This window comes from Colletes latitarsis, chromosome 2 (genome assembly GCF_051014445.1).
Source record: "Colletes latitarsis isolate SP2378_abdomen chromosome 2, iyColLati1, whole genome shotgun sequence".
Taxonomy (NCBI): Eukaryota; Metazoa; Arthropoda; class Insecta; order Hymenoptera; family Colletidae; genus Colletes; species Colletes latitarsis.
The window spans coordinates 11105762-11129617 of record NC_135135.1 but is presented as its reverse complement, the minus strand read 5'-3'; the positions used below and the strand labels follow the sequence as shown (position 1 = coordinate 11129617).

Genomic DNA, 23856 nt, shown 5'->3' with positions numbered 1-23856 from the left:
GTAACTACCGAGATAGAATCCCCTCGTAAGTCTCCGAAAATTTCGTCGTCGATCTTTGTCGTTACGTTCAAGTAATATTGCTTCACGGACGAAAATAGACCTTCGGGAAGAAGAATTGCTTCGTGCGGAGCGTCCATCATGGCGGAACTGATTCGAGTATGATGGAGTTTTGAGTCTATTCCTAAGAAATAAACTTGGATTTCGATTTGAAGAAGGAAACGAGAGTGAAACACCGTTGGTAGATTATCTCCGGGACTGGAGGTCGAGTACGTCGGAACTGGCACTGGCCGAAGGTGGGGCGTGGGGCCCGAGTTCTTGGCGGGTGCGTCACTGCGAACTTGAAAGACTAAAAGGGAAGGAAGGGGGAGAGCCGAGAAGGGGGTCCGGCGGAGACTCGGAAGGCACGTCTGTCAGAAGTCAGCGTTTAGAAAAGGCTCCCTGGCGAGGCAAGCGTCGGACATACCGATGCTATTGCGGTATCGCGATCGCGAATCGAGTGATGCGTTCGCGGGAAACGATTCCTGAGGTGACAAACCGTGTCATTTACGGCTTCGGTATCGACTGACAGAGCCCGATAGAAGATCCGCCAGGGAAGGAAGAGGAGAAGACGAAGAAGAAGGATTCGCCGGAATGGAGAAGCAGCATCACCTTGACTCGACGAGGCTCAGTTGAAAGCTCATCCTGAATACCGGCGGTGAGTCATTGTCACGAAGATTCGCTTCGCGATTCACGAGTGGACCGCACTTTCTTCAACTTTGCCTCCGGCGCGTCCGAATACTCCGGGTGTATCTTACACGTGAGAATTTGTTTTTCACGCGAGCAGCCACGGTCCTCCATTTCTATTGTTTCCTCGCAGAGACGATTAACGCGATAGCAAGACGCGTCGTACCGTTTCTTTCGATTTCACGAAAGGAAGGAACTCGGCCGAAACGGCGTACGCAAAAACTGCGAGTTGCGGCTGGCTACGGCGAAACACGTTCTCGCTTACGCGATTGAATTTTTGCGCGCGTTTTCCTCTCTGATAGCTCGCGCGTTTCTGTTCGAAAGGAGAAAATGCAGAAAAGTGCGAAACAGTTAATACCGGCGGCGTGCACGGTTTTAATTCCGCGGCAGTCACGGTTCAACGATTGGGAGAACCTGATTTTGCATAATGAGAAATGTTTACCGGCACGGTGAAAGCAACAGGTGATTAGGAACGGGTGTATTTATTTTCGACGGCCTTCGTTCGACGAACTTCTCGAGATGGATTATTTTCCTTTGCGTAACTTCGATTTCCAAGTCCTTCCGCGAGGAATGAAACTAGGCGTGTGTAATATCCCGTGGCATTCTTGTACGTGGTGCTTTTAATTTCGCTGTCGATACTTTCACCGCGCGAACTGGATGATAAAAGCGTAATGGTGCCGAAGACTGAGTAAATCGAACGGAGTTACGGATACATCTAAATTTGATCGGACGAGGAACGAGCGTGGGAAGAAAATTCGAGACGCGAGTGGACGACGTTGCAACGGGAGACTTCGACGAGCGCGCAAGGGATGCGCCTCTGCGACTTTCCACGTGCCACGGACGCCACTACGAACGATTTGCAATGATAATTAACCCTTTTTTCATCACAGGCACGCGTACCTTCGTGGAATATTTAAAAAAAGTGGTATCACTGACCTCGGTGTATGCCTTCGTATATCGTACTTTGTAATATCACGCACGTTTCAGTAGCGGAACAAGCGCGGACGAGGAAGCGATCCAGGAAGAGATATCAATGCTACCGTGATCAGGACTAATTTGCGAAATCCTAATTTGTCGTGCGTTAATTGAAATTAAAATACAGTGAGTAATCTTAATATTTAGACACTTCGTAGTTCCTGCTTTGTCACTTTATATCTAATCTTGTCTATGTATAACGAAGACATGTATTGCATTTACAATGTATCTTATCGAATACATTATTAATGAAATGATGTTTAATGTTAACGTTATTTTAATACTTAGATATACGACACTTTGTATTAATATCATATTTCTATATTGATGTATAAGGTACTAAATAGCAGAGTAATATCCCCTGAACTTTTATCTCTGTTGGTACATAGGTCAATTTCCGGAAAACACAATATTTTCATTCGTCGAGAGGTTCGCAATGTTGCTTATTATTTGTTTGCATAAATGTCTGACTTAACATTACATCCATCATTTGTCATTATAGCAGTCCCATATTTGGTGAACGAAATGTAAAATTATATCGGAGTCAGTCGAGTTTACTCTACACGTTGATCTCAGATACTTCGTACAAGCTTTTTGATAGACTTTCCATCGTTTCTAGATGTTATACGCGAATCGTGAATGCACGTGGTATCCAGGCCAGTAGCTTTATTAAGATACATTGTCACGTGTGTACGATTGAGAGGCGAGCGTAGAAATCGGTGCGTGGGACAGTCTCACAGCCGCCGGAAGAGATTTCGAAACCAGAGTACATATCGTTGTCCTCTAAATCAGTGGTTCTTAACTTGTGGTCCACGAATTCCAAGATTGTAGACAGATACCTGTGTCGCAATATCATGCTATTGAGAAAAAACGATTGAAACTTAGAAAATAATTTCAAGTTACAATTTTAAAAGGAGTTTTTCAACATCTTTGGTCAAAATAGTGTTAAGTACATATGTATTTATCTTCGTTGCGTACTAGAATTAAAATTAAAAATGATTTTCAATATTGACATAACTAATATTTAAGAACGTTATTCTGAGGAACATTACATAGAAGGGGCCCATGAGCTTCGTTAGACTGCCAAAGGGAGTCTGTGGAAAAATAATTTAAGAACCACTGGTTCATGCGATCTATGGATCCTGTACCCAAGGGGTCAATAAACGGCTCGATTTGTACTCCTGGTTAATGTTAGAAAAATGAAATTCTGTTCCCTCAGCCACGGTTACCGCGCTAATTTGTTAAGCAACTTCAATGGGAAAACACACGTGAATTTGCGGACTGACCTCGTAGCACAGAACTATCACTTTTCGAGCACGGACGTCTAAACTTTAACGAGACGAAAAGTGAATTTGCATACCCACGCAGGCGTGTTGTCGATCGTCTAATGGTTCGTGATGAAAGTTATCGTACCGTGAGCGGACTGTTAATGAAAGATATTAATTAAATATCACTTTTACCGGTCTTCGTGTATGCTCCATCGAACACAAGACACGTTAACGCGTTTTATAATGTAACGAGGTCTCTTACGATCTTACGACGACGTAACTCGCGCATCGTCGAACATTAATACTCGAATTGAAACATTTTTTATATATTTATCTCCCATTGTTTCATTTTATAGTATTGTTACATATACAATTTAGGTCCTTGGTAGAACATAATAGCAAGAAAGTTATTTTTCTGTCACTTTACTCCTGAATTAAGTGTAATTTTAATTATTTTATGCTTATTATAATTATTATTATTTCTTACATATGTATATTTTTTCGGCCTCAGATTTTTTTGATCTTTTGTATGTTTTTCTCATGTATATTCGATTAATTATTGACGGAATAACTTTTCATTATGGCGATATTTTTATAAAACAACTTTTTTCTGCTTTATATGTTAAGAAGGGGAGGGGGGGGGGGCATAAATGCCACACTGTGCGTCGGTGGGTCTCGTTGGAATCAGGAATTCCTTTTCTTTCAATCATATTATCTCTTATTTTCCCAGAATATCGCGATTTCTATAGTATTGCTTATGTATCTCATGGCCAATCACATACCATTAACGTCCTTAAAATATCAATTACGTATTAGTCGGTGAGGCTGATTTATGTATGAGATACGTACACATTCTATACGGTTGTGCATTTAATTTCTCTTATCTTCGAATCTACTTCATATTTTCCTTTTAGTATTCGTTAGTTTTCTGGTATAATCATTTTCATAAATATACATATATAGATACAGTATAGATTGTTTCGTAATACGTGATACCTTCTTCAGTGGTATACAGGGGGCATACAAGTAATGAAAAAATTTATAGTTACATAATCTCTTGCTCAAAGAACATTTTATGAACTGCTCTAGGTGATTTTTTATGTATGTTCGGCGAAGATAAAGTTAAATTGTTACCAATCGAAATTTATTTTATATTTTTGCATTAAATTTATCCGAAAGTAAAAAGAAATTATTTGAGTTTCAGACAGAATAGATTATTACTGTAGAAATTTACAGATTTTTAATTGTAATTGAGATAACATAAAATGTGGAAAAATCGGGATATAAACAGATTTTCTGAAGCGTTTTCTTGTCTAGTAGACGTATGTATATTAGAAAAGCAATTCACATATACAAATATTTTGCTTCGGCTGAATTACATTCAGTAAGTCCATATATCAAATGTATGTCTGCCATTTCCTGATTCGAGTAAGTATTCATTATTTCTTCTAACGCGCAACAAATTAATAAATTAATAAATGCTCTTCTGGAGAGAATAAATTAAATTGACTTGTAACACGGAATACGGCCAAGAAGTAGCGAGTCATTATCGAACGTTACACACAAATTGAAATATTAAAATATAGTATATGAACGTTTGTAGAAATATGATGACGTATGGAAAAAATATGTGAGACTTGTACAAAATACTACTTTGATTTCAATAATCTTTTGTAGAACGATAAAATACACATTTCTAATGGCATGTATAAAATATTGGCTGTGGCTACGCGATAATTTTAGAGATATAATTAATTAAAGTTGTCTAATTATGTTCTATAAATATATTGTATAAACGTCTTGATATGCAAGTATGGAAAAGCTTTATCAATGTTCGAGCAGAGAATGTGTAACGAGACGTCTTTTTTTTTAATGCTTACGACCAGAAGATGTCTAATTGGGACAGAAGGTAGAAAAGGGGGTCTGGATAATAGTGAGAGCCTCTATAACTTGAAATCGTTTCGTACCCAAGTTGATATAACTATTGCAGAAACGGGATATGCAAATGAACAGTTAACTCGAATAGTTATAGGATAGTTATTGAGCGCTGAAAAAACCGTTGCGTTACGTATGTAAAATAAGGGGACATTACGAACGGCGATCGTGGCTCGAAGAATTATACATTTAAGATTGCTAGTGGAAACGGTGATTATATTTAGCAGCTGATAATAGAAATAACGACCCGCAGACGCGTGCTAGATGCTGGTATTGTTCGACAAACCTCGTTTCAATGGCAAGAGAGCGCTATGCTAAGAAAACAAAAGTGGGAACAGTTGAATTCCAACCATTAATTCCGGTTCTACCAAACAGCTTTGATACGTATTGAGTTAGCCATAAATGTCGGAATTTCCATTACGAAACTTGATTCTTTTTAAACGCGTTCCCTGCCAAGCTGCTTTTGACTAATTGTAAGTTACATTTCCACGCTATGTGTATCGATAACGGTACACGTTATAAGGTTTAATAAATTTATAAAACTTACCTATTTTTTTCTGTTTATGTATCGAAAATTTATTTCTTTATCTCTTTATCTCTTTGTGAGAAACGTATCAAGAAACGTGTACAGGAATTCGGGAATTCTGGAACTTGGAAAGACAAAAAGGCCCGGAGAGTATAATCATTAATATGGAGCAGCTGGATCGCTGTAAGGGGCGATGATTAGTGCATAACGTAGAATCTTGGCTAGTCTTTGAAGCGATGGCCGAGCATACCGTTACTCCATGACGAGTAAAAATATCAGCTGATGGTAGACGGGTGGCTAACAGTTTCACAAATACGTACAATTCGTAGTCGGCTAATCAACGTTCAGTGCTTATGACAGAAGTAGCACTCATAGCTGTAATAATGAATAGTAGGTTGTTAAAATGTTTCGTGTCTTTGTGCAAAAGTATTTCTTACAATTAGGCTAATAATTGTAATTTTGGTTCTCATTCTTTCTGTTTGGCTAGTGCACGGCTCGTTTAAATGGACCTCTAATCGTTTCGGGGAATCGTCGGTGTTAAATGTCGTGCAAGTATGTTCCCTTTACGAAGTACAAAGAAGGTCCACTTTTTTCAAGAACCTGCTTAAAGTATGCTCGGTTTCGCACAAAGAGTATGCCCGTGAGTCAACAAGTAACGGGAAACTTCGGCTCGATTAAAAAAAAATGCCATCCGACGTGGAAGCATTAGCATGGACCGCCAGACGCGAAAAGAACCGCTCTTCCGCGAACATTTTCTCGCTATACAACTGTAATTCGTTATTAACCCTTCACCTTTAGCTTCAAATGTACCACAGCGGTTAAACCGTTTTTTTTCCACGAATTTCTCTTAGCAATTTAATGGAGCTCATGAACCCTTTCTATACAATTTTCCTCAGAATAACATTTTTAAATACCAGTACATTTTTAAATATTTTATTTCTTAAGACCTTCGCGTTCTCGTATCAGGAACTTCGTGGTGCTTTGCGCTAACAAAATTTATTTCGTGTTCTCATATGTAACAAATGCCATATTGAAACCATTCTGTAGTATCGAGAGTACTCTATACAGGGTGTTCGGCTAGCCCTGGGAAAAATTATAATGAGAGATTCTAGAGATTAAAATAGGATGAAAATCAAGAATACCAATTTGTTGATCGCGACTTCGTTAAAAAGTTATTAACATTTAAAGTTCCGCCCGTACTGAATTTTTTCTAGAAAATGATTACATAGTAATGGTAGAAAAAATTATTATAATTGACCCCCGCAACCGAAAATAATTTTTTTAGAACGATTTGAAACTTTTCAATTTCGCCGAAAAATTTAGGCACCTACCCCCTTTGTCGATTTTTCTTAAAAATTCGTTTTTCATTTTTAATCGATTTGGTTGGCGCTGTACAGAAAAGTTGTTTAATACTTTTTTGTAGATACCCATGAGCACTACCTCAGAAAAAAATTTCATTGAAATATATTCACTATTGTAGGAGTTATGGCCGTTTGAAAATTGGACCATTTTTATGGGGTTTTTCTTACTTTACGGGATTAAGTAACAAGTTTTCGAATATTTTTGCGATTTGTATATATTCTCCATCAAAATACGCGTAGTTTGCTTTTTTAAACATTAAAATCGTTCAATCCGTTCAAAAGTTATGACGTTTTAAAGATTCGCATGAAAATTTGAGCAGACATTTCGGGCCTCAGATTAGATTTTCGGTAAGGAATTTTTTTCTCGAAAATGCGTAGGAATTCGGGGGTATGTGCAATGACCAAAAATGATTGTAATTGATCCCCGCAACCGAAAATAATTTTTCCAGAACGATTTCAAATTTTTTAATTTAATTTTTTAATAACTTTTTAACGAAGCCTAAGTCAAGAAATTGATATTCTTGATTTTTGTTTTATTTTGGTCTCTAGAATCTCCCATTAAAATTTTTCCCAGGGGTGGTCGAACACCCTGTATATTTTTTTATGTATTTTTATATTCACTTTAAAGATGTATTAGGAGTCGGATGTTGAGAATGGATTGGTTCAATAGTTATAATTTTTGTTTTGAATTCTCATATACGCGCCGGTACGAATCTTCTCAGAGATCAAGAATCACATTTCAGCCGAAATAAAAGTGAACGCTGCAAAACACGACGTTGAGTCAGCTTGATAGCTTCGCCAGAAGCGTGAAGGGTTAATTTCTCGAAGAGAACGACTGCGATACGACTTGTACGATCGTCGAGACTTGATGCAGCGTTTAGAGTAGATGCTGCGTATGCGTTTGCAAGTCCGTCGCGAGTATCACCGTTAAACGGAATGTCGTGGTTCCTCGTGTCCATCTACAATGAGCATAATAATGCGCATACTTGAGTCTGTGCACACTTACCAGACAGTCAGCATCCGCATGAAGAAACTCGTAAAATCCGCTTTTGGTTTCCCTTCGACCAGTCGTTTCGTTTTACGTCTATTCGCAAACGTTCCGTTTGACCTCGCTTCAACATCCACCAACGTTTGTGTAACAAATAACACGTACGCACTGAAACTTAAAGCAAATTTTGCGTTAGAGATTCGCGTAGAATCTTGAACCGTTTTGAAAAAACTTTGCTTGTAGATCGAGTAACCCAAACGACGTGAACTTGAATGCAACCAAGCTGTGTGAATTTTTTTCAAACGTGATCAAATATCCAAGCTATTTGGATAATCAAATACTTAAGTTGTTTTGGTCCAAATTTCAAGTACTTGAATATTTCATCACTATTCTGATAAACCTAAAACTGTGTGGAAATTCTTGTAGCTCCTATTAAAGCGTCTGCTTTGTGCAACAGCAGTTTTTAATTGGCTGCATTTTCTGTTTGTATTTACTATGAATTTTTACATCATTCTTTCGAATATTTCGAAAGTATTCGTGCGAAAGAAACTCGTTCAAGTTTGAACATCTGAATTGCAGATCTTAACAAGTTCTCAAATCATGTGAAAAAGTAAAGCGATTAGCGATCGGATATTGGATATCGGATTTACGCAACTGCAACATAACTCGCTCCGGAGCTATAATAATTTATTGCAACCGGGCATCTAACTATGTCATGGTAAATACGCGATATTATCCAGTAATCTGTTTTATCAAATAACAACTTTGTAAAACTGTATCGATAGTGTAAATTGCTATTAAACGACTGCGTTGAAGCTTACTCTGAGGAATTCGCTATCTACCTCATCGATTCGTGATCGGTGGAGGCTTATAAATCCGTTTTGGACCGGTATTCCAGACAGATATTTTCCTTTCACGCTACTCGACCACTAGGGTAAATGTACCAATAAGTGACCAGAACAAATAACGTTTCAATACGTAGCCATTGATGCTAATATTAATTGTTATTAAGCATATGTGTATAGTAGAGACAATATTTTAACTAATTTATATTATTTAATTTATGGCAGCTTTATAGATTAAAAATTACATCATCGAATACTTTTTTTAAAGCATTTAAATAAAACATTGTTTGCATTATCTCAGTTACATGTGTAGTGAATTTTCGTAGATTTCTTATAATTTAGCCGAGGAGGAAGTACTCGTTAATTTTTACTATCAATTACGACTCACCTTATATACGCCAATGATGCAATTTGGTAAATAAAGAATTTATTGGAATCCAAAATAATACAATTCAGATTCAGGGTAAGATGGATTCGGAATCGAGTGTTTGGTTGCATAGACGTTCCATCATCCGAGGGTTAATGCATCTTATTCAAATCTGACCGACGTTAAACTGTGAACACGGTGTAATAATTACATATTAGACTCATGGAACTGTTCAGGTACCGCAAACCATGGGTTCAGAAGCGTGGGAGCTGGAACGACGTTACTCGGTACCGGGAGCTCTGGACACCAGGGGATTGGAGCCACCAGCCAGCGAAGACTTGCACGCATGGTCTATTTATAGGTGATCCCTTTTTTCTTATCGAATAAGAAAAGATCAATATATCTTATAGGATCCTGCCGTAACAAATCGGCTACCTTTTAAAGTAACATTTTGAATTTGGCTGTACAGAGTCATGCTACAATTTAAAACAAAGATTTTTCGATGAATACACCGCCATGAATCAGCTGCTGACTATTAAGAACAATTTTTATTATAACTAGATTATAAATAAGTGAATTTTTGTAACTGAACAAATAGAATTTTTCTTAAAAGGATTTTATCTCACCTATATGATTACTCTAACAATTTTGACCAACAGCGTAGAATGATCCTGTAAGCAGATATTAGGATAAGTTACTAAAGATAGATCAGACGTTCTTCTTCTTCTAACCGAGTCGCTTTCAGGCAAAACTTGAATTCCGACTTCACGGATTCGGCGCTAGGATCAGCAGAGAAATCGCCCCTTCCTTATGGAAATTTCCAGCTTCGGGACTCGACGGTGCAAAGCATATTGAGGCACCCTAGATATGGGCCGAAGAGTCCACTGGCCAGCAATTCGTATACCTATTTGAAGTTTGGTCTGCCTCGAGTTCTGCCTCCTAGTGCGAGGAACCGCGACGGCTCCAGCGGCTATGATTCCAGCGAAGAAGGTCGTCGGATGTCTCACGCTGGTACCTCTGCCCATGGTACCTCGGCAATGCGCTCCGCCAGAAGCGATCCCGACTTCAGACACGTCCACGCTGCACCTAGGGAACACGCGCACTCCCAGTTAACGGTTTCCAGAGACAATCCGCGTTTGAGAAGCGCGAGCGAGGCCAATCTCCTTCAGGGCGGTATCAGAAACAACCGGAGGCACAGTATAGCGCCCATTGATCCTGGATACGGGGTTCATGAACCTAGAGGTACTTTTCCGCATTCCTGATCTGCCCATAACAAATAGATAAGAAGATTGAATTGCACGTTAACCCTGAAATGCGTCATTCATTAGAGGTGCGAAAAGCAACGTAATATTAATGCATTTTATTTGCTTACTTTATTAGTTTCCTTTTATAGACTTTGGTCTACTTAATTAAGACTCCTATTAACACGTATGTTATAAACAGTCATCCTAACAGAACGTGTTTTCAACATTACAGATATGTTTTTCGCTGCTTAAAACATTTGAATGACTAAACATTCTTTTTTTTACTTAGTTAACGTGGAACATACAGGGTGCTCGGGCACTCCTGGGAAAAGTTTTTAATTTTGGGTCATTTTGACTGCTTTGATAGTTCTAGTGTTAAATATGTACTTATGTGCAGCAACAAAGTAATACATTTTTAATAATTTGCACTTTGCGAAGTTTGTTGGAAACTTTGTCCTTTGACTTTTTACAAGGGTCGTACATAAAATAAATTTGCAGGACATGGTATTCTGGGCCCGGAAAGCTACGCTTTGCCACTGAGACCCGTGCCATGTCTTCAGCATCCCCATTTGCAGCTACGCGGAGTGGAAGCCTCTGGATCCGATGGATTGCCCCTTCTTCGAGGAATCACTCTTGAAGCTGGAGCTACCGAGGTTCTTGCTATCATGGCAACGACGGAAAAGGAGGGGAAGCAAATCGTGGAAACTATCGCCGGCAGGAAACGCATCAAGCGAGGTGACATTTTGCTCAACGGAAGATCTGTGTCCTCGCGTTCTTTAAGGTATAATCCACATGTTATCTATACATAATGGGATATGAAATGCTTCGAATCTGATTCGGAGCCTTAGAATTCAATTAATACTTTCTTTTTTAAATATATACCTCTGTTAATAATCTTATTACTCGCTGTATATACGAATTTTCGTAAACATTTAATGACTTTCTTTATATATTTAGGTCACGTGTTGCATATTTGTCAACGGAAAGCGGACTAAGTCCTGGTTTGACTGCCCAACAAACCCTCAGTTTCTATATGTTGCTACGGGGAGGCCCAAACACTTCCAAGCTGGAGGCTGATGCGTTTCTGCAGGAACTTGGTCTGGAAGCTACTAAACATTGTTTGGTGAATTCATTGACAACTTCCGAGGCTAGACGATTGGCTTTAGCCTGTCGTCTGTTGCAAGATTCCCATATTCTCGCGTTGGACAGGCCTACGCATGGCCTGGATATTTTCGATGCTTTCTTTTTGGTGGAATATCTGAGGCAGTGGGCCAGCAGAGGTCAAAGGCTCGTCGTCCTAACGCTGCATCCACCGACCTATGAAATCCTGACGATGGTCTCCAGGGTTGCGCTTACTTCCGGGGGCAGGATCATGTACTCTGGTCCCAGGAGGGATATGTTGCCATATTTTGCACTCGCAGAATTTCCTTGTCCTCCTTTCAAGAACCCTTCCGATTATTATCGTATGTATTATCATGTCATTTTTTTGTTATCCGTAGAGATGAAATCAAGTCCACGACAATCTATCAAATAGTAATATTTAGCACTGAATATCAGTTTATGTATGGTACGAACGTGGATACACTCAGCAGTGTATCACAGTGACATTTACTGAAAGTAAAGTATAAAGTTCTTTAAATCTATGATATTAGAATATTGATTGGAAACGATTGTTATCATCTTACATTGATACACATAGTGTTCATACATGAGAACTTTACATACGGAAGTTCCTAAGACAATTTTTTCTTTCAGTCGACTTAGTGACCCTAGACGATCTATCGGCAGAAGCAATGTTAGAATCTTCGCAGAGGATAGATCATTTAGCCGAATTAGCGAGAACAAGGTTACCAGGGCTATGCGATCCTGGACCGCCTGGTGCACTTCCACCAACAATTTCTAGCCCTAATATATTCGTACAGATCTACGCGTTGCTCTTGAGAACGCTGATCTACAGCCAACTTTGGACATTAACGAGACTTCTCCGAAAGATCGTTGTCTCAGCGTCGCTCAGTATTTTACTTGGTGCAATATTTTGGGACGTTGCTGGGGATTCTAATTTATATCTGAGAGATAGAGTAGGTTTCCATTACACCAGTCTGGGTATTTTCTTTTGGCCCTTGTGCATGATAGCAATTTGCGAAGTGGCCGACTGCAGACCAAACGTGGAGAGAGATATCAAAGACGGCTTGTATGGACGATTTATTTACATTTTAATGGAGGTAAATTTAAAAACCATTATTTAGCTGGAGAAGTCCTTGTTTAGTACCAATTTTCCTCTTACTTTCAGCTCATTTGTGGAGTATTATCTTGGTGCATAGTTTACCTGATCTATTTGGCTCCAAGTTATGCAATGTCAGGCCTCCACCTTGTGCCAGATGAGACTCTGACATCCCTTTGGAGCTATCTTGGCATTGGCTTGCTATACTTAATACTACAACACTTAATTTGTATACTGTTTGCTCATACTTGTAAGTGGACGTACTTGGCTTCTCTGTTCTCTGGGATTGTAATTGGGGAAATGACATTGGCTGGTGGCGTGTCGCTGCATTTGGAAAACTTACCAAGCTGGTATCAAAAGATTAGTCCAATGCAGTGGTCTCTATCTTTATTACTGCCTCCACTTCATCAGTCTGAAGTCATGAGCAAATTAACCAACTGCAAGCCAAAACAAATTCAAAGGCAAGATATTATTGTTCAAGCTGCTTGTGAACCACCCGATGGTGCTCTGGCATTGTACGAAATTGCCCTGGATAAGTTTAATGTACGAGGAGAATTATGGTTGGGAATAGGAATAGCCATTGTCAGTGCATTGATTGTATTAGTATTCTTGTGCATTAGATATACTACTCCTAAAAGACTCAGAAGCGCACCAAACAAGCCATAAAGTGCAGCAATGTGGTAAATGAAAAAATACAACTGTATTTAATCTACTGGAGTTTAATACAATGTCACAGTTTTTTACAAATAATTAAAAGACTAACAAAGTATCCCTTCAGCGTTGCAATTGTATAAGTACAATAATAAGTATTATTTAATAGAAATACACTCATTTGCTTCGCTATAAAGCATATACTTTAATACTGTGTCATGCTCATTGATTTTGTCTCGATTGTCTATGTTGTTGCGACTTTCTAAAGTGATCAGCTTTAGAGACTTGCAAAGTAGACTTATGCAACATAGTTCCAAAACTCAATGAGCCGTTATATTGCAGCCTTTTTCGGATGCTTTAACAAAAAATGCAATACCATAATCCGTATTTGTAATGCTATAATAAAATCAATGGAAAATGTTTTTATAAAATAAAAAGAAGACCTGCATTTACTTTTATCGTTCGCTATTTATATTTCAACCTTGAGCGAAAATAAATGGTACCTTGTCAAAGGTCATCGTTACAATTATATTCAATAATCGGGCTTCGTTATTTTCTGTGTACGTTCCATTTAAAAAGTTTTTGCATCAACGTTAAAAATCATCGATAAACGCATTTCACAATGTAGCTACTCAGTCGGTGAAGATATGAGACCTTGTTCGTAAGCATAAGCTCCATCTACAACGTCAAAAATATCGGTTGATATATTTTCAAACTTCGATTGATAAGTTTAATATTTTATTAGTTTAAACTAGGTAACATGGAGTAAAAAGTATTCATTAATAATTTCGCACGTTTTTGAAGATCAATAATGTACCTTTTCCCAAAACGAGTTTCAATCCCATCTAAAAGCGAGTTCATGATTTATTAATACCGGAGACATTTAGGCGGTTCAAATCGATATACCATTGAGTAAATATATCTATCAGCTAACGCCACGGTGCATATTCTAAGAGCAATGGTTGAAGAAAATAGATTGTCTGCATTTGTTAATTAAACGGGCCCAGGTAATTGTCTCGAACGATTATTTTATGATTTATCTAATGTTGATAACCGATCGTGCATCGATTTTTTTCTTCTTTATCTGTCACAGTACATTGACAATCTCGACCGAAGATCAGATTACGAATACGATAAGTTTGAAAGTTGCAACTTTAACAATCCAATTTACAGAGCGATCGTTTATCTTTGAATGCCAAATACACGCGTTACGATCCGGCTCGTTTATTTTACAAGGTTACGTTGCAGTTTCTAATTATAGATCTGACGATGAAATTCGATGATCTTGCAACTTCTGACCGATCGAAGCACCGGAAATTGACGTTACATAATTCGTGGTACGTTAACTGATCAATGAATCGACCTTTAATACATGGAACATAGAATAGAAAACAACGGTCCATTTAACTTTTACTTGATTGCGTAATAATTGTGTACGAAGATTAATAATATTCTGATCGTGATTAAATAAATAATATTAAAAAAAAAAAAAAATAAGAAAGTTGATTGAAATCGACGATATTAGAGAAAAAAACCTCTTTCTGCCAGTCTGTACTTTTTCTAGGAAACCGATGCGCCCAGTCGCACACAACCTACACGACGAGTTTAATTACTTTCATCGGCGGAAGTTGGCATTTACGACGATTGCTCATCGTCAATTTATACTAATTCGGCGAACGAACGCTTCGAAGGAACTGGAATTAAAGTCGAAAAAGGAAAGCAAACCCGAAATATAGCCGCACAAGTTTCGAGTTGATCGCCCAGAAAAGAATTCATTTGAATGTCTAACAAAGTACAGTTGCGACAAGGTTATGAGGAAAATCTGAAATAGGTTAGGTAATTTGAAAATGACAGTTTCGAAAAACGAACACACGAACGAAAATGACACGTGACCTGCATGACCTGTAATGGAAACGAAATTGGTATTTTAGCGAGCAGAATTGATGGACCTGAGCTACCCGCACCGGTGCGCGAGAACTATCGTACTCTTCCTATCGCTAGCGATTCGGCACAATTCCTGGCAAGGTCTCGGGAATGTATATGGCAGGAAGAATAAAAACAACATGGGATAACGAGCTCGTAGGTCCGCGTGGGCGCGAACGTACAAAGTTCTTTCGCTTTCTCCCTCGTGGTACCGTTCGCCTCTTCATTGATTATTTTACTTTGGCACCACTTTCCCACCTACCACCATGTGCCCACCATCCTGTATTAGCACGTAACTTATACGTCCTGTATATATACATACAATATACACAGCTTCGTGCGTAAACGTATTCTTGGATCTCGATGGAAAAGGTATTTTCTAACAAACGATGTTAATTAAAGGCATACATGTACACGGTAACGTTCAATCGCATTGCGTGTCTTTCTTGCTTTGCTCATGAGTATTAACCTTATGTCAATAACCGGATGCCTGGGTACCTTTTTCACATTTCATTGAAAAAATGTTACAATATTCTTGTTGTAATATCGTAAAATAGATTAGACCTTCCTTCTTTAGATAATTGTGCGTCAATTTGCATTTTTAAAATAAAAATTTATGAAGAAATTATCGAGTAAGTAGATAAATAACTTCAAAAATATTTATATGCTTGTTCTCATCAGTAATATCGTTCAACATTTTATATATATTAATATTATAATAATATTGTTAAACGTACATATTATACACTGTGTCTCAGGTATCTTATCCACTTGAATGTCTCCGTTATTTCAAACATTATGTGAAAATGTTATTTACAAAAGTTGTAAGGTTTAAGGTGGTGTATAATATGTTATAAATTATTTATTTATAGGCGGATGCGTAGAGGGGCTATAAAGGTCAATTTTGTTTTTTAAAATTTAATGTTCAATTTTTTATGCTCGATTTCGTTAGAGTAATCTATATTAATCAAGTCCGAATATTAATTCACGTCACTGGATGAGTATTTTGGTTATTGACATAAGGATTAAATTTCAAAAGTTTGTAAAGGTGGATCTTACGCATGTATTGGATAATCATTAATAATAACGCTGATCTCGTCGTTTCAACGCCTTTGATGTAATTTGGAGGGAGTACGTCATTGAGTGTTCTGAAGCAAAAAATAATTTACTCTCGCTCCTAGTTTTACGAATTCACGCCTTAACAGACACGTGGTTGATTCACGTAAGCATTGGGTTGCCTCTAACTAGGGGCGTTTCGATTGGAAGCACGAATAAGAAACAATAACAGATAATTACAATTTATTTTGAAATTAGAACTGTTCATTCGTCGTTATTGTCCTACAAATAGAACCAGACCATTTCAGATCACAAGCAAAGAGTGAAATTTTTGAATTTATCTGCGTCTGTTTTTAAGACAATGAAATGTTTCTAATATTCGTGTCTCAAAAAGCTAGCAGCGAGCAACAAAAATGTTTTATTCCAAAAATAGTGTGTAATCTTGCATTCATTGAAGTTTCTAGTTGTATAACTGACTTAGTTCTGAAGTGTTATTTCACTATTTATTGGAAAATAATTATACCTTATTTATAAAACACTACTGAATACAAATGGCACGTGATTCGAACGACATTTACACTTTATAAATATGTATAGTTTAAAGGCCGTTCTCTAAGCTTGTAAACGTGGGTCAAAAGTGACCCATCTTCGCCGTCCGACCATCCACCATACGACTGTTAACCAAAATAATTTAGCGTTATTTTTTACATCCTAAACGGTCGGCTAATTTCTTTTTTTTGATTCTAGTCTGGCACGATCCACCGTGGAAGAGGTGGCTGCGAGCAACCAAAGTTTTCACTCTCTACTTAGTTGATACGGGAACGTTAGAGAGGTGAGAAAGAGGACAGGATAAAATCCTGCAGGCAGTTTTACAGCCGTGCCTAGTGACCGTGTAGAGGCTTTGCGTGCCCGGAGGAATGTGGGCGCACCAGTTTCGAGAGTCATTGAAAGAAGCATCCACCAATATTTAGATTTCTCCGTGTACAAGGCGTGAAATGCGAAATACGACGAGGGAAGCCAGCCTACGAAGATACATCGGCAATCTTGTCGCGCGATAGTGCCAATATAATCTAAGTATCGATGTTTATGTTGCTCATGTTACATCGTCTCGAAACACGTTGAACTTCGAGATCAATTGCGATAAGCTACCGCGATGCTTTTAGGCTCGACGTCGAACGCGTGTTCGATGTTTGTGTATTTCTTCCTTTTCCACTATCGACCGCGGGCAGGATACGATTACTCAGACGCTGACGAATATCAGCAGACGGAGGAGGCTGGCTTCGCTGTTAAAATAGAGATCTGTTTAATTTATACGACTGTCGGCGTCCTGGTTTGTATATTTTCAAAAATCTCCGACGGTATTATTTCGGACGCTATTCTTGTCTAACGTGGAGAGGGGTCAGGCAGATCCTGACAATTCAGTGGAACGAAGATATCAATGAAACGTTGTATGCATGTACGTATTACGTTAACTATAGTTCAATAACAGCTTCTACAAATATATACCATGGGTTGGTGTAACATTGGTGCAAGGGACTCCGATCGGTTTCCACGGAAAGTATCTAGATACTGTTTTTAACACGGTCATCGACGCGTCGATCAATGGTGACCGTAATTATTATTTTTATTTAAATATTTATAACGTTTAATCACAGTAATATACTAGTATAATAGTAAGCAATTGGGTATGTATTTGCATTCAGAACAAAATCTAAACTTTCCTTTCAATTATAAAAATGTTGGTCTAAAGATATTTATTTCTGATGAAATTTTTAATTTTTGTTAAGTATAAAAGATGTTATAAAGAAACAGTTCTTTTATCTGTAGAATAGAGAGGTCACTTAATTTTGCCCCCGACTGTAATAGTATGGATAGAATTGTTTGAACCAAGTGTACCTATTAGTCTCAGCTGTCGATAGTGTAGCATATTAAAATTCGGTTATGTAATTTATTTTCTTTCTGTATAATGAAAATCGTCTTCGAAGAAGCGAGTCAGATAATGCAAAATGTCCTTGACGGCGAACGTGTTAAGGACGCGTTTGTATATACCTGCCCTCAAACAATGCACAAGAGGAACCTTTTACGTATAATGTTCAGAGTCCGTTGTACGGCGAAGAAAGCTGCCGGATGCAGAAGAGGCGAGGGACGTCATTATCTTATCTCGAACCATTTCCTGTCAACCTGGGGCCGCTTTTCGTGGTAATCACACGCACACTCCCACGCGTTTGTAGCATGTAGGCACACGAAGCTCACGCACACGCGGCCAAGTGCGTGCACTAATGACCAGCCAAGTGTTAGGGAGTATTGCTTCCGGTGCATCGTACACCCGCTCGTGTGCACGCGTTTATGTGTGTTCGCATATTCGACGTTTGGACACGTTTACACTGCTGCAACAATGAGTAATCCTTGAAGAGGAACGATTTTCCGAACTGTTTCTAGCAGAGATGGACAAAATTCTTATCTAGATAAAAATTTCGAACGACGAATAAAAGATAAATGACCGCTTGTCCGTTGCTCGTTGAATAAAATTTAGAATATGAATTACAGAATGAAATATTTCACAATGAGCATATAAATATTTAGTTACTTTAATTAGTAAGCAGTATATAAATATTTTGTCTTAGATCGTACGCGTACTTTTGAAAGGAAAATATTTAATTTGTTGGAAAAATTCTTTAAGAGCATGTCCTACTGTAAAACGTATATTTTTAAGTCAAACTGGATCTCATTAAATGAATGATCGGTTATAAAAATATTTTGCAATTAAATCGTCTCGTCGAAATGATTCAACGGTATTTCTATACAGAATGACACGAACAGAATGACACGCTTCTTATAGCAACAAACGAGAGGACTGACCTTGGTGTATGTAATTACATCTTGATTTTTCAAACCATTGTCATAACATAGTAAATGCATGCTACTATAGAAACTCTAGGTTTTCTTATGCGAGTAACAGTTGACTTAAAGACGGCACATACATTAAGATTGTTGTACCACGCATTGGTAAATCCTACTTGGAATATGCGTCATCCGTTTGGTCTCTGCATCGAAATGTGTATATTATAACTGTAGAAAGAGTTCAACATAAGTTTCTGAGCGTAACGACTCGCAGAGTAGGTCAGCCTATGTCCATCCTTGACCATAATTATGAACCATTACTGAAATCGCTTAATTTAGCATCGTTGCGGGATCGTAGAATTGTGGCAGGCCTCACATTTTCATTGAAAATCATTAATGAATACGTTACGTATCCTCTCTTATTAGGTATAATCATTTTCATGTTCCACCGAGACCGACTAGGATTATATGCCTGACCTTCTTTTTACGCGGCACTTTTTTATACGATTTTAAATTTGCACGATTTTTTTAAAACGATTTATTCAGAATTACACAATTAATACAACCATTAGACTAGGGGATAATCGCAACTTTCAAGACATATTATATTGAACAAACAATCCAACATATCTTCGATAAATTAGATAAGGATAAAATATTATCGTTCCAGATATTTAGAAAGAATTTTTTATAATGGTCTGTGTAAAATGTATTGAATTGACAAGCTGGCTAAACTGTATTAAAAATAATAATGTTGTACCACCATATAACATCGAATATTATTTGTTTAACGAATGCAGTTGACGAAGAAGGATTTATCGATATTGAAGAAATTATGAGTGATGCTCTATCTGATGAGGAAGAGTCGATTGAAGCGGCCTTAAATGATTCTGATCAAAACATCGATGATAATGGTGAAAATTATCCTCTGCGAATTTCATTAAAGAAGGATTACAATTCATTGAAAAGGATCTGGCTGTTAAAAGAGCTACGAACTTCCGAATAAATTTCAATGCTTGTATAGCTCGTTATAAGGAATTATGAAAAACAATATCTATTCTACGATTGTGAAGAATTTCATCGAAATCGGAAGGGTGGACTATCATTTATACAATTACGAAAAAAAAATTAAAAAAAGAAAGGATATTCTACGAATACATTGTCTGTTGGGATAACGAATGTTTTCTTCATTTTTCAGCTTCTTTTGCACGGTTTCTGGTAGCAGTGTAAACGTGCCGTTACATCTGGCGAAGCATCGTGAACCCGATAATCGGTTTCCTCCTCCGGTAGAAGAGCCTGCAGGATCCAGACGCAAATAAACGCGCGCTGCGCGGAGCCGCGAGTTGTTTTGGATTCGTAGAAACCGTCCGCGCGGGCTCGTGCAGGCCTTCGAAACGATCGACACACTTCCTGCGGATGTTTCCTTTCGACCCGTCTCGCTGAACGATCGATTCGAGAGGTTCAGGGACCCGCTCGCGAGATATTTGTAATGTATGTACGTACGCCGTATCGAGTAGGAGCGCGTTGCGGCTGGTCAGTATTGGTACGGCGCAACTCGCTCGCTCTTTAAACGAAAAACTTTTCCGCCTGATAAAATCGAATTGTGCTTACAATACGACGTCTCGTGACGGTCGATTTGTTTTCATGGATAATTCGTCAACGTACGTCGACGGGATAAACAATCTCTGCTATCTTTCAAGATTATATCGTGCAACGTTCATACGTAACGAAACTTTTTTTTATCATTTCAGAGTGGGAATTATGTGACGATGCTTATCGCAAAACGTGACAGCAGGCATGCAGGCTTGATTTCGATGATCGAGGGTACGAACAAAGAAATACTATTTTACGATTCGCGAATTATGTACTTTACTTGTTTCACGTAATAATAATAACCGGTAGAACATTCTTTTTTTTTGTATATGTTTAACGTCGTATCAACTGCACCAAAATGATTATTAGTGACGATAATTTAACATTTAAAGCAAAGAATTATATGAAGCATTTTCTGTAGAACGTTAAACGCATAAAATGAAATTAAATGTTAAGCTCACAAAAACACGCCTTATAATCACAACTGACTATATACTAAGCATTATTATCATTTATCTTGATTTATGTGTCGAGGTAGTATCATGTTTAAGACACTTGACTTGTCATTGATCATGCGAGTGTTAAGTGTATTTGCCATTTCGTATGCTACAGATAATAGAAATAAAAACGGTGACTACATATCTAAATATTTGCACTTTGTCTTAGTAATTATATTAGTTCAATATGTTGAATATCCATGCCTAATGATATGTATATTACCTGATTTCCTCCACTGTAGCAAGCAAATGATTTTCCATTTTAAAGACGAATTTGTAGCCTCGCATGCATAATTTAGACAGATATCAAACGTAAATATTTCGATCTTTTTGTAAATTCTGTATATCATATGATATTGAATATACGGTAAAAAAATATATATTTTAGAGTAAACGAACAAGTTTATAATACAAAAGAGTTTCTAAAGGAGAGGGTTAGACAAATTGGTATTCCAAATATGTATGCTGCACTTCCGCTACAGAGAATACCTGCTAATAACGTTTCTATAATTTTTAGTTCCGGACAACACGAGGATGCAGGAGTAAAAGGAAAGCGTAGTGAATTACAGCAGGAACGAAGCGTTTGTTTGTCGATTGGGTCTCGTGCACACGAAGTCGTGAGAAAAGTGCAACGTGCACTCGGTTCCGCGATGCATACTATAGAATCATGATTGAGTAACACGCGGTTGTGACTTCCGACTGCATCACGAAATACGTAATGCCAGTCCCATTAAGTATGCACACCTGTTAAGGTCATCAACAGGTATAACTTACGTCATCTTAGCGTACACATTACCACTGGTGTGACTGCCATAATGATATACTGTGTGCACCTTTCGATCGCGACACAGCTTTCCTTCGTTACGCGTATACTTTTTCATTAACCAACGATCGATAATCGCTTTAATGAAATTCGTTGACGACGTGTTCGGAATGAATACGGTTTATTTCTATTATCCTGTACACGTGCATATACGAACGATTCTATTTTATCTTGTTAACCGAGGAAGGCGAATTTAATTGTTCTTTGCGCTCGTATGTATTTTCTAATACTAAATACTATATAACAATGGGCATAAATCATTGTTACATAGTCCGATTCGACGATGCAAATATCATTTTTCATGTTTGCGCTAAATGTAATATACAGATTACATCTCGCGTGATTTAACCCTTATGTCAATAACCAGATACTCGGGTAATAATTTTATTTCACGCTATATCTGATTTATTCAAAGAGAATGTTTGAGATGGTATTTCGGTTATTGAATAACCACAAACATTTTGGTCATTGACATAAGGATTAATAACGAATACCCCTTCACGCCGTTGCTGATTATAATACTAAAAAAAAGAAAGAATGTAAATGTAGCGAGCGAATGGGAATTGTTCCGTAAATCTCTGTACATACACGACCATTGATCGAATAGAACGTGTAATATCAAGGACGGTATATGTAGTACGCTCACCTTATCACGCTCGTCTCCCACGCAATCGAATCGAAATTCGTCTCGGTATACGAATGCCTGTGGCTCGTCGAAGGCCACCGACACCGGCAGCCCTTTTTGCCTCCGCCTCCGCCCTCTCTGTCCTTCTCTACATCTACGGTTCTTCTTCCACCAAAGCGACGTTCTAGGGGTCGCGATGAAGTGGCCCTGCGCCGTCCGCGTGATCGAACGTGAAAATCTTCAACGACAGCAGCCCAAATGAATGGAATGCCAGCCCACGCCTGAGAGCCGCCTGATAGGCTGCTCGATCCGAGGTGAGGCTTCACGTACACTACGCCAGAGTTCAGGGACGTATCGTTTAATGGGCACCCGGGTAGAAAGAGATTCATTCACTCGCGCATTCTACACCTACAACTATGTACGTGCAAACGTTTCGTGATGCGTATTTTTTCGAAAACGCTTCGTTATTCATTTAAGAAAAACATTGAATGTTTCTTGCGTGAATGAGAATTTTGTAGGACACGGAGATAAAACGAGATTCAAATTCGAATAATCCACTAGCGAGAAGTTCTTAAATTAATTTCAGGATTATAAGTAGAAATAGTTTCCTAAAAAAAAACCATATGTTATAAATATTTGAATTTAGTTTTATTATGGAATTGTGATGAGTATGACGTGATTCGTAGTTAACAAATTACTTTCACGGTTAGTGGATTATTATTTATTTGTTAAAATAAAAATTATTAAAATTTATAAAGTGTAACATACAACGAGTTCGATCACAATTTTCAACGAATTGCATTTAAGATTAATATACGATAACGATCTGACGAATACGTAGAAGCATTTGATTTGAATAGTCAGCGCTCTTTAAAGTTCAAGATTCGTTTGAGCGCGTAAAAATCTGAATGTGAACTTTGTTCGAAACAGTTTCATTCATCTTTTCGAGTCGATGATCGCAACGATTATCGTTTTGGATTTAAAAGTTCCCGAGTTTGTCTCTATCTGTTTCTTGTACATACGTCGATGAATATAAAGGTCGGTCAAAGACACCGACGGATCGCATCGAAGATTATATAGTTTCATGGACTTCTGTAGGGGCGATATCGAGCGTCACGACGAGCCTGGAAGCAAAAGCACGTGCACACTCGTGTGCGTGCACGTCGATACGAAGTAGACTCTCGTAGACGGTGCTGTCTTTCTCGCGTGGATTGTAATAATATGCGCCCACGCACGCGTGAGACAGTGAGCGTGTAGTGTACGGGTCCCCCTCGCGTCACCCCTGTACCCCGTTTCAACGAACGGCTCGGTCAGTACCGACCCCCGACTCAGTATCTACCCACGCCTTGTTAATGAAAACATCTTTTGTCAATGAACTGACGTCAGTCTAGTCG

At 38.2% G+C, this 23856-nt stretch overlaps 1 protein-coding gene and 2 long non-coding RNA genes across 4 annotated transcripts; 2 read left to right on the top strand and 1 right to left on the bottom strand.

Moving 5' to 3' along the window:
- Positions 1-545: 545 nt before the first annotated feature.
- Positions 546-13535, top strand: LOC143351697 (ATP-binding cassette sub-family G member 8). Of its 2 annotated transcripts, none has more exons than XM_076783518.1 (7): positions 546-694; positions 9225-9349; positions 9734-10230; positions 10731-11013; positions 11190-11695; positions 11988-12454; positions 12523-13535. In XM_076783518.1, exons 2-7 carry the CDS (start codon positions 9237-9239, stop codon positions 13117-13119), a joined length of 2463 nt encoding a protein of 820 aa, XP_076639633.1. In that variant the 5' UTR covers positions 546-694; positions 9225-9236; the 3' UTR covers positions 13120-13535. The 2 variants fall into 2 exon arrangements, with proteins under 2 accessions (XP_076639633.1, XP_076639635.1); XM_076783520.1 differs by lacking the exon at positions 546-694 and adding an exon at positions 8254-8710.
- LOC143351706 (uncharacterized) lies at positions 1760-9867 on the bottom strand. The gene is made up of 3 exons (XR_013081800.1): positions 9010-9867; positions 7795-7950; positions 1760-2537 (listed from the first exon to the last, which is right to left on the bottom strand). It is a non-coding gene; the product is annotated as an uncharacterized LOC143351706 (long non-coding RNA).
- Positions 13536-13799: 264 nt separating the features above from the next.
- On the top strand, positions 13800-15438 carry LOC143351705 (uncharacterized). Its single transcript, XR_013081799.1, has 3 exons — positions 13800-14111; positions 14669-14940; positions 15036-15438. It is a non-coding gene; the product is annotated as an uncharacterized LOC143351705 (long non-coding RNA).
- Positions 15439-23856: the final 8418 nt, after the last annotated feature.

Bases quoted from the DNA above. Each gene is read 5' to 3' on its own strand.
- LOC143351697 (XM_076783518.1), top strand. From the start codon at position 9,237: ATGGGTTCAGAAGCGTGGGAGCTGGAACGACGTTACTCGGTACCGGGA. The intron at 11,014-11,189 runs GTATAATCCACA...TTATATATTTAG, and splicing joins GTGTCCTCGCGTTCTTTAAG to GTCACGTGTTGCATATTTGT. The intron at 11,696-11,987 runs GTATGTATTATC...TTTTTCTTTCAG, and splicing joins GAACCCTTCCGATTATTATC to TCGACTTAGTGACCCTAGAC.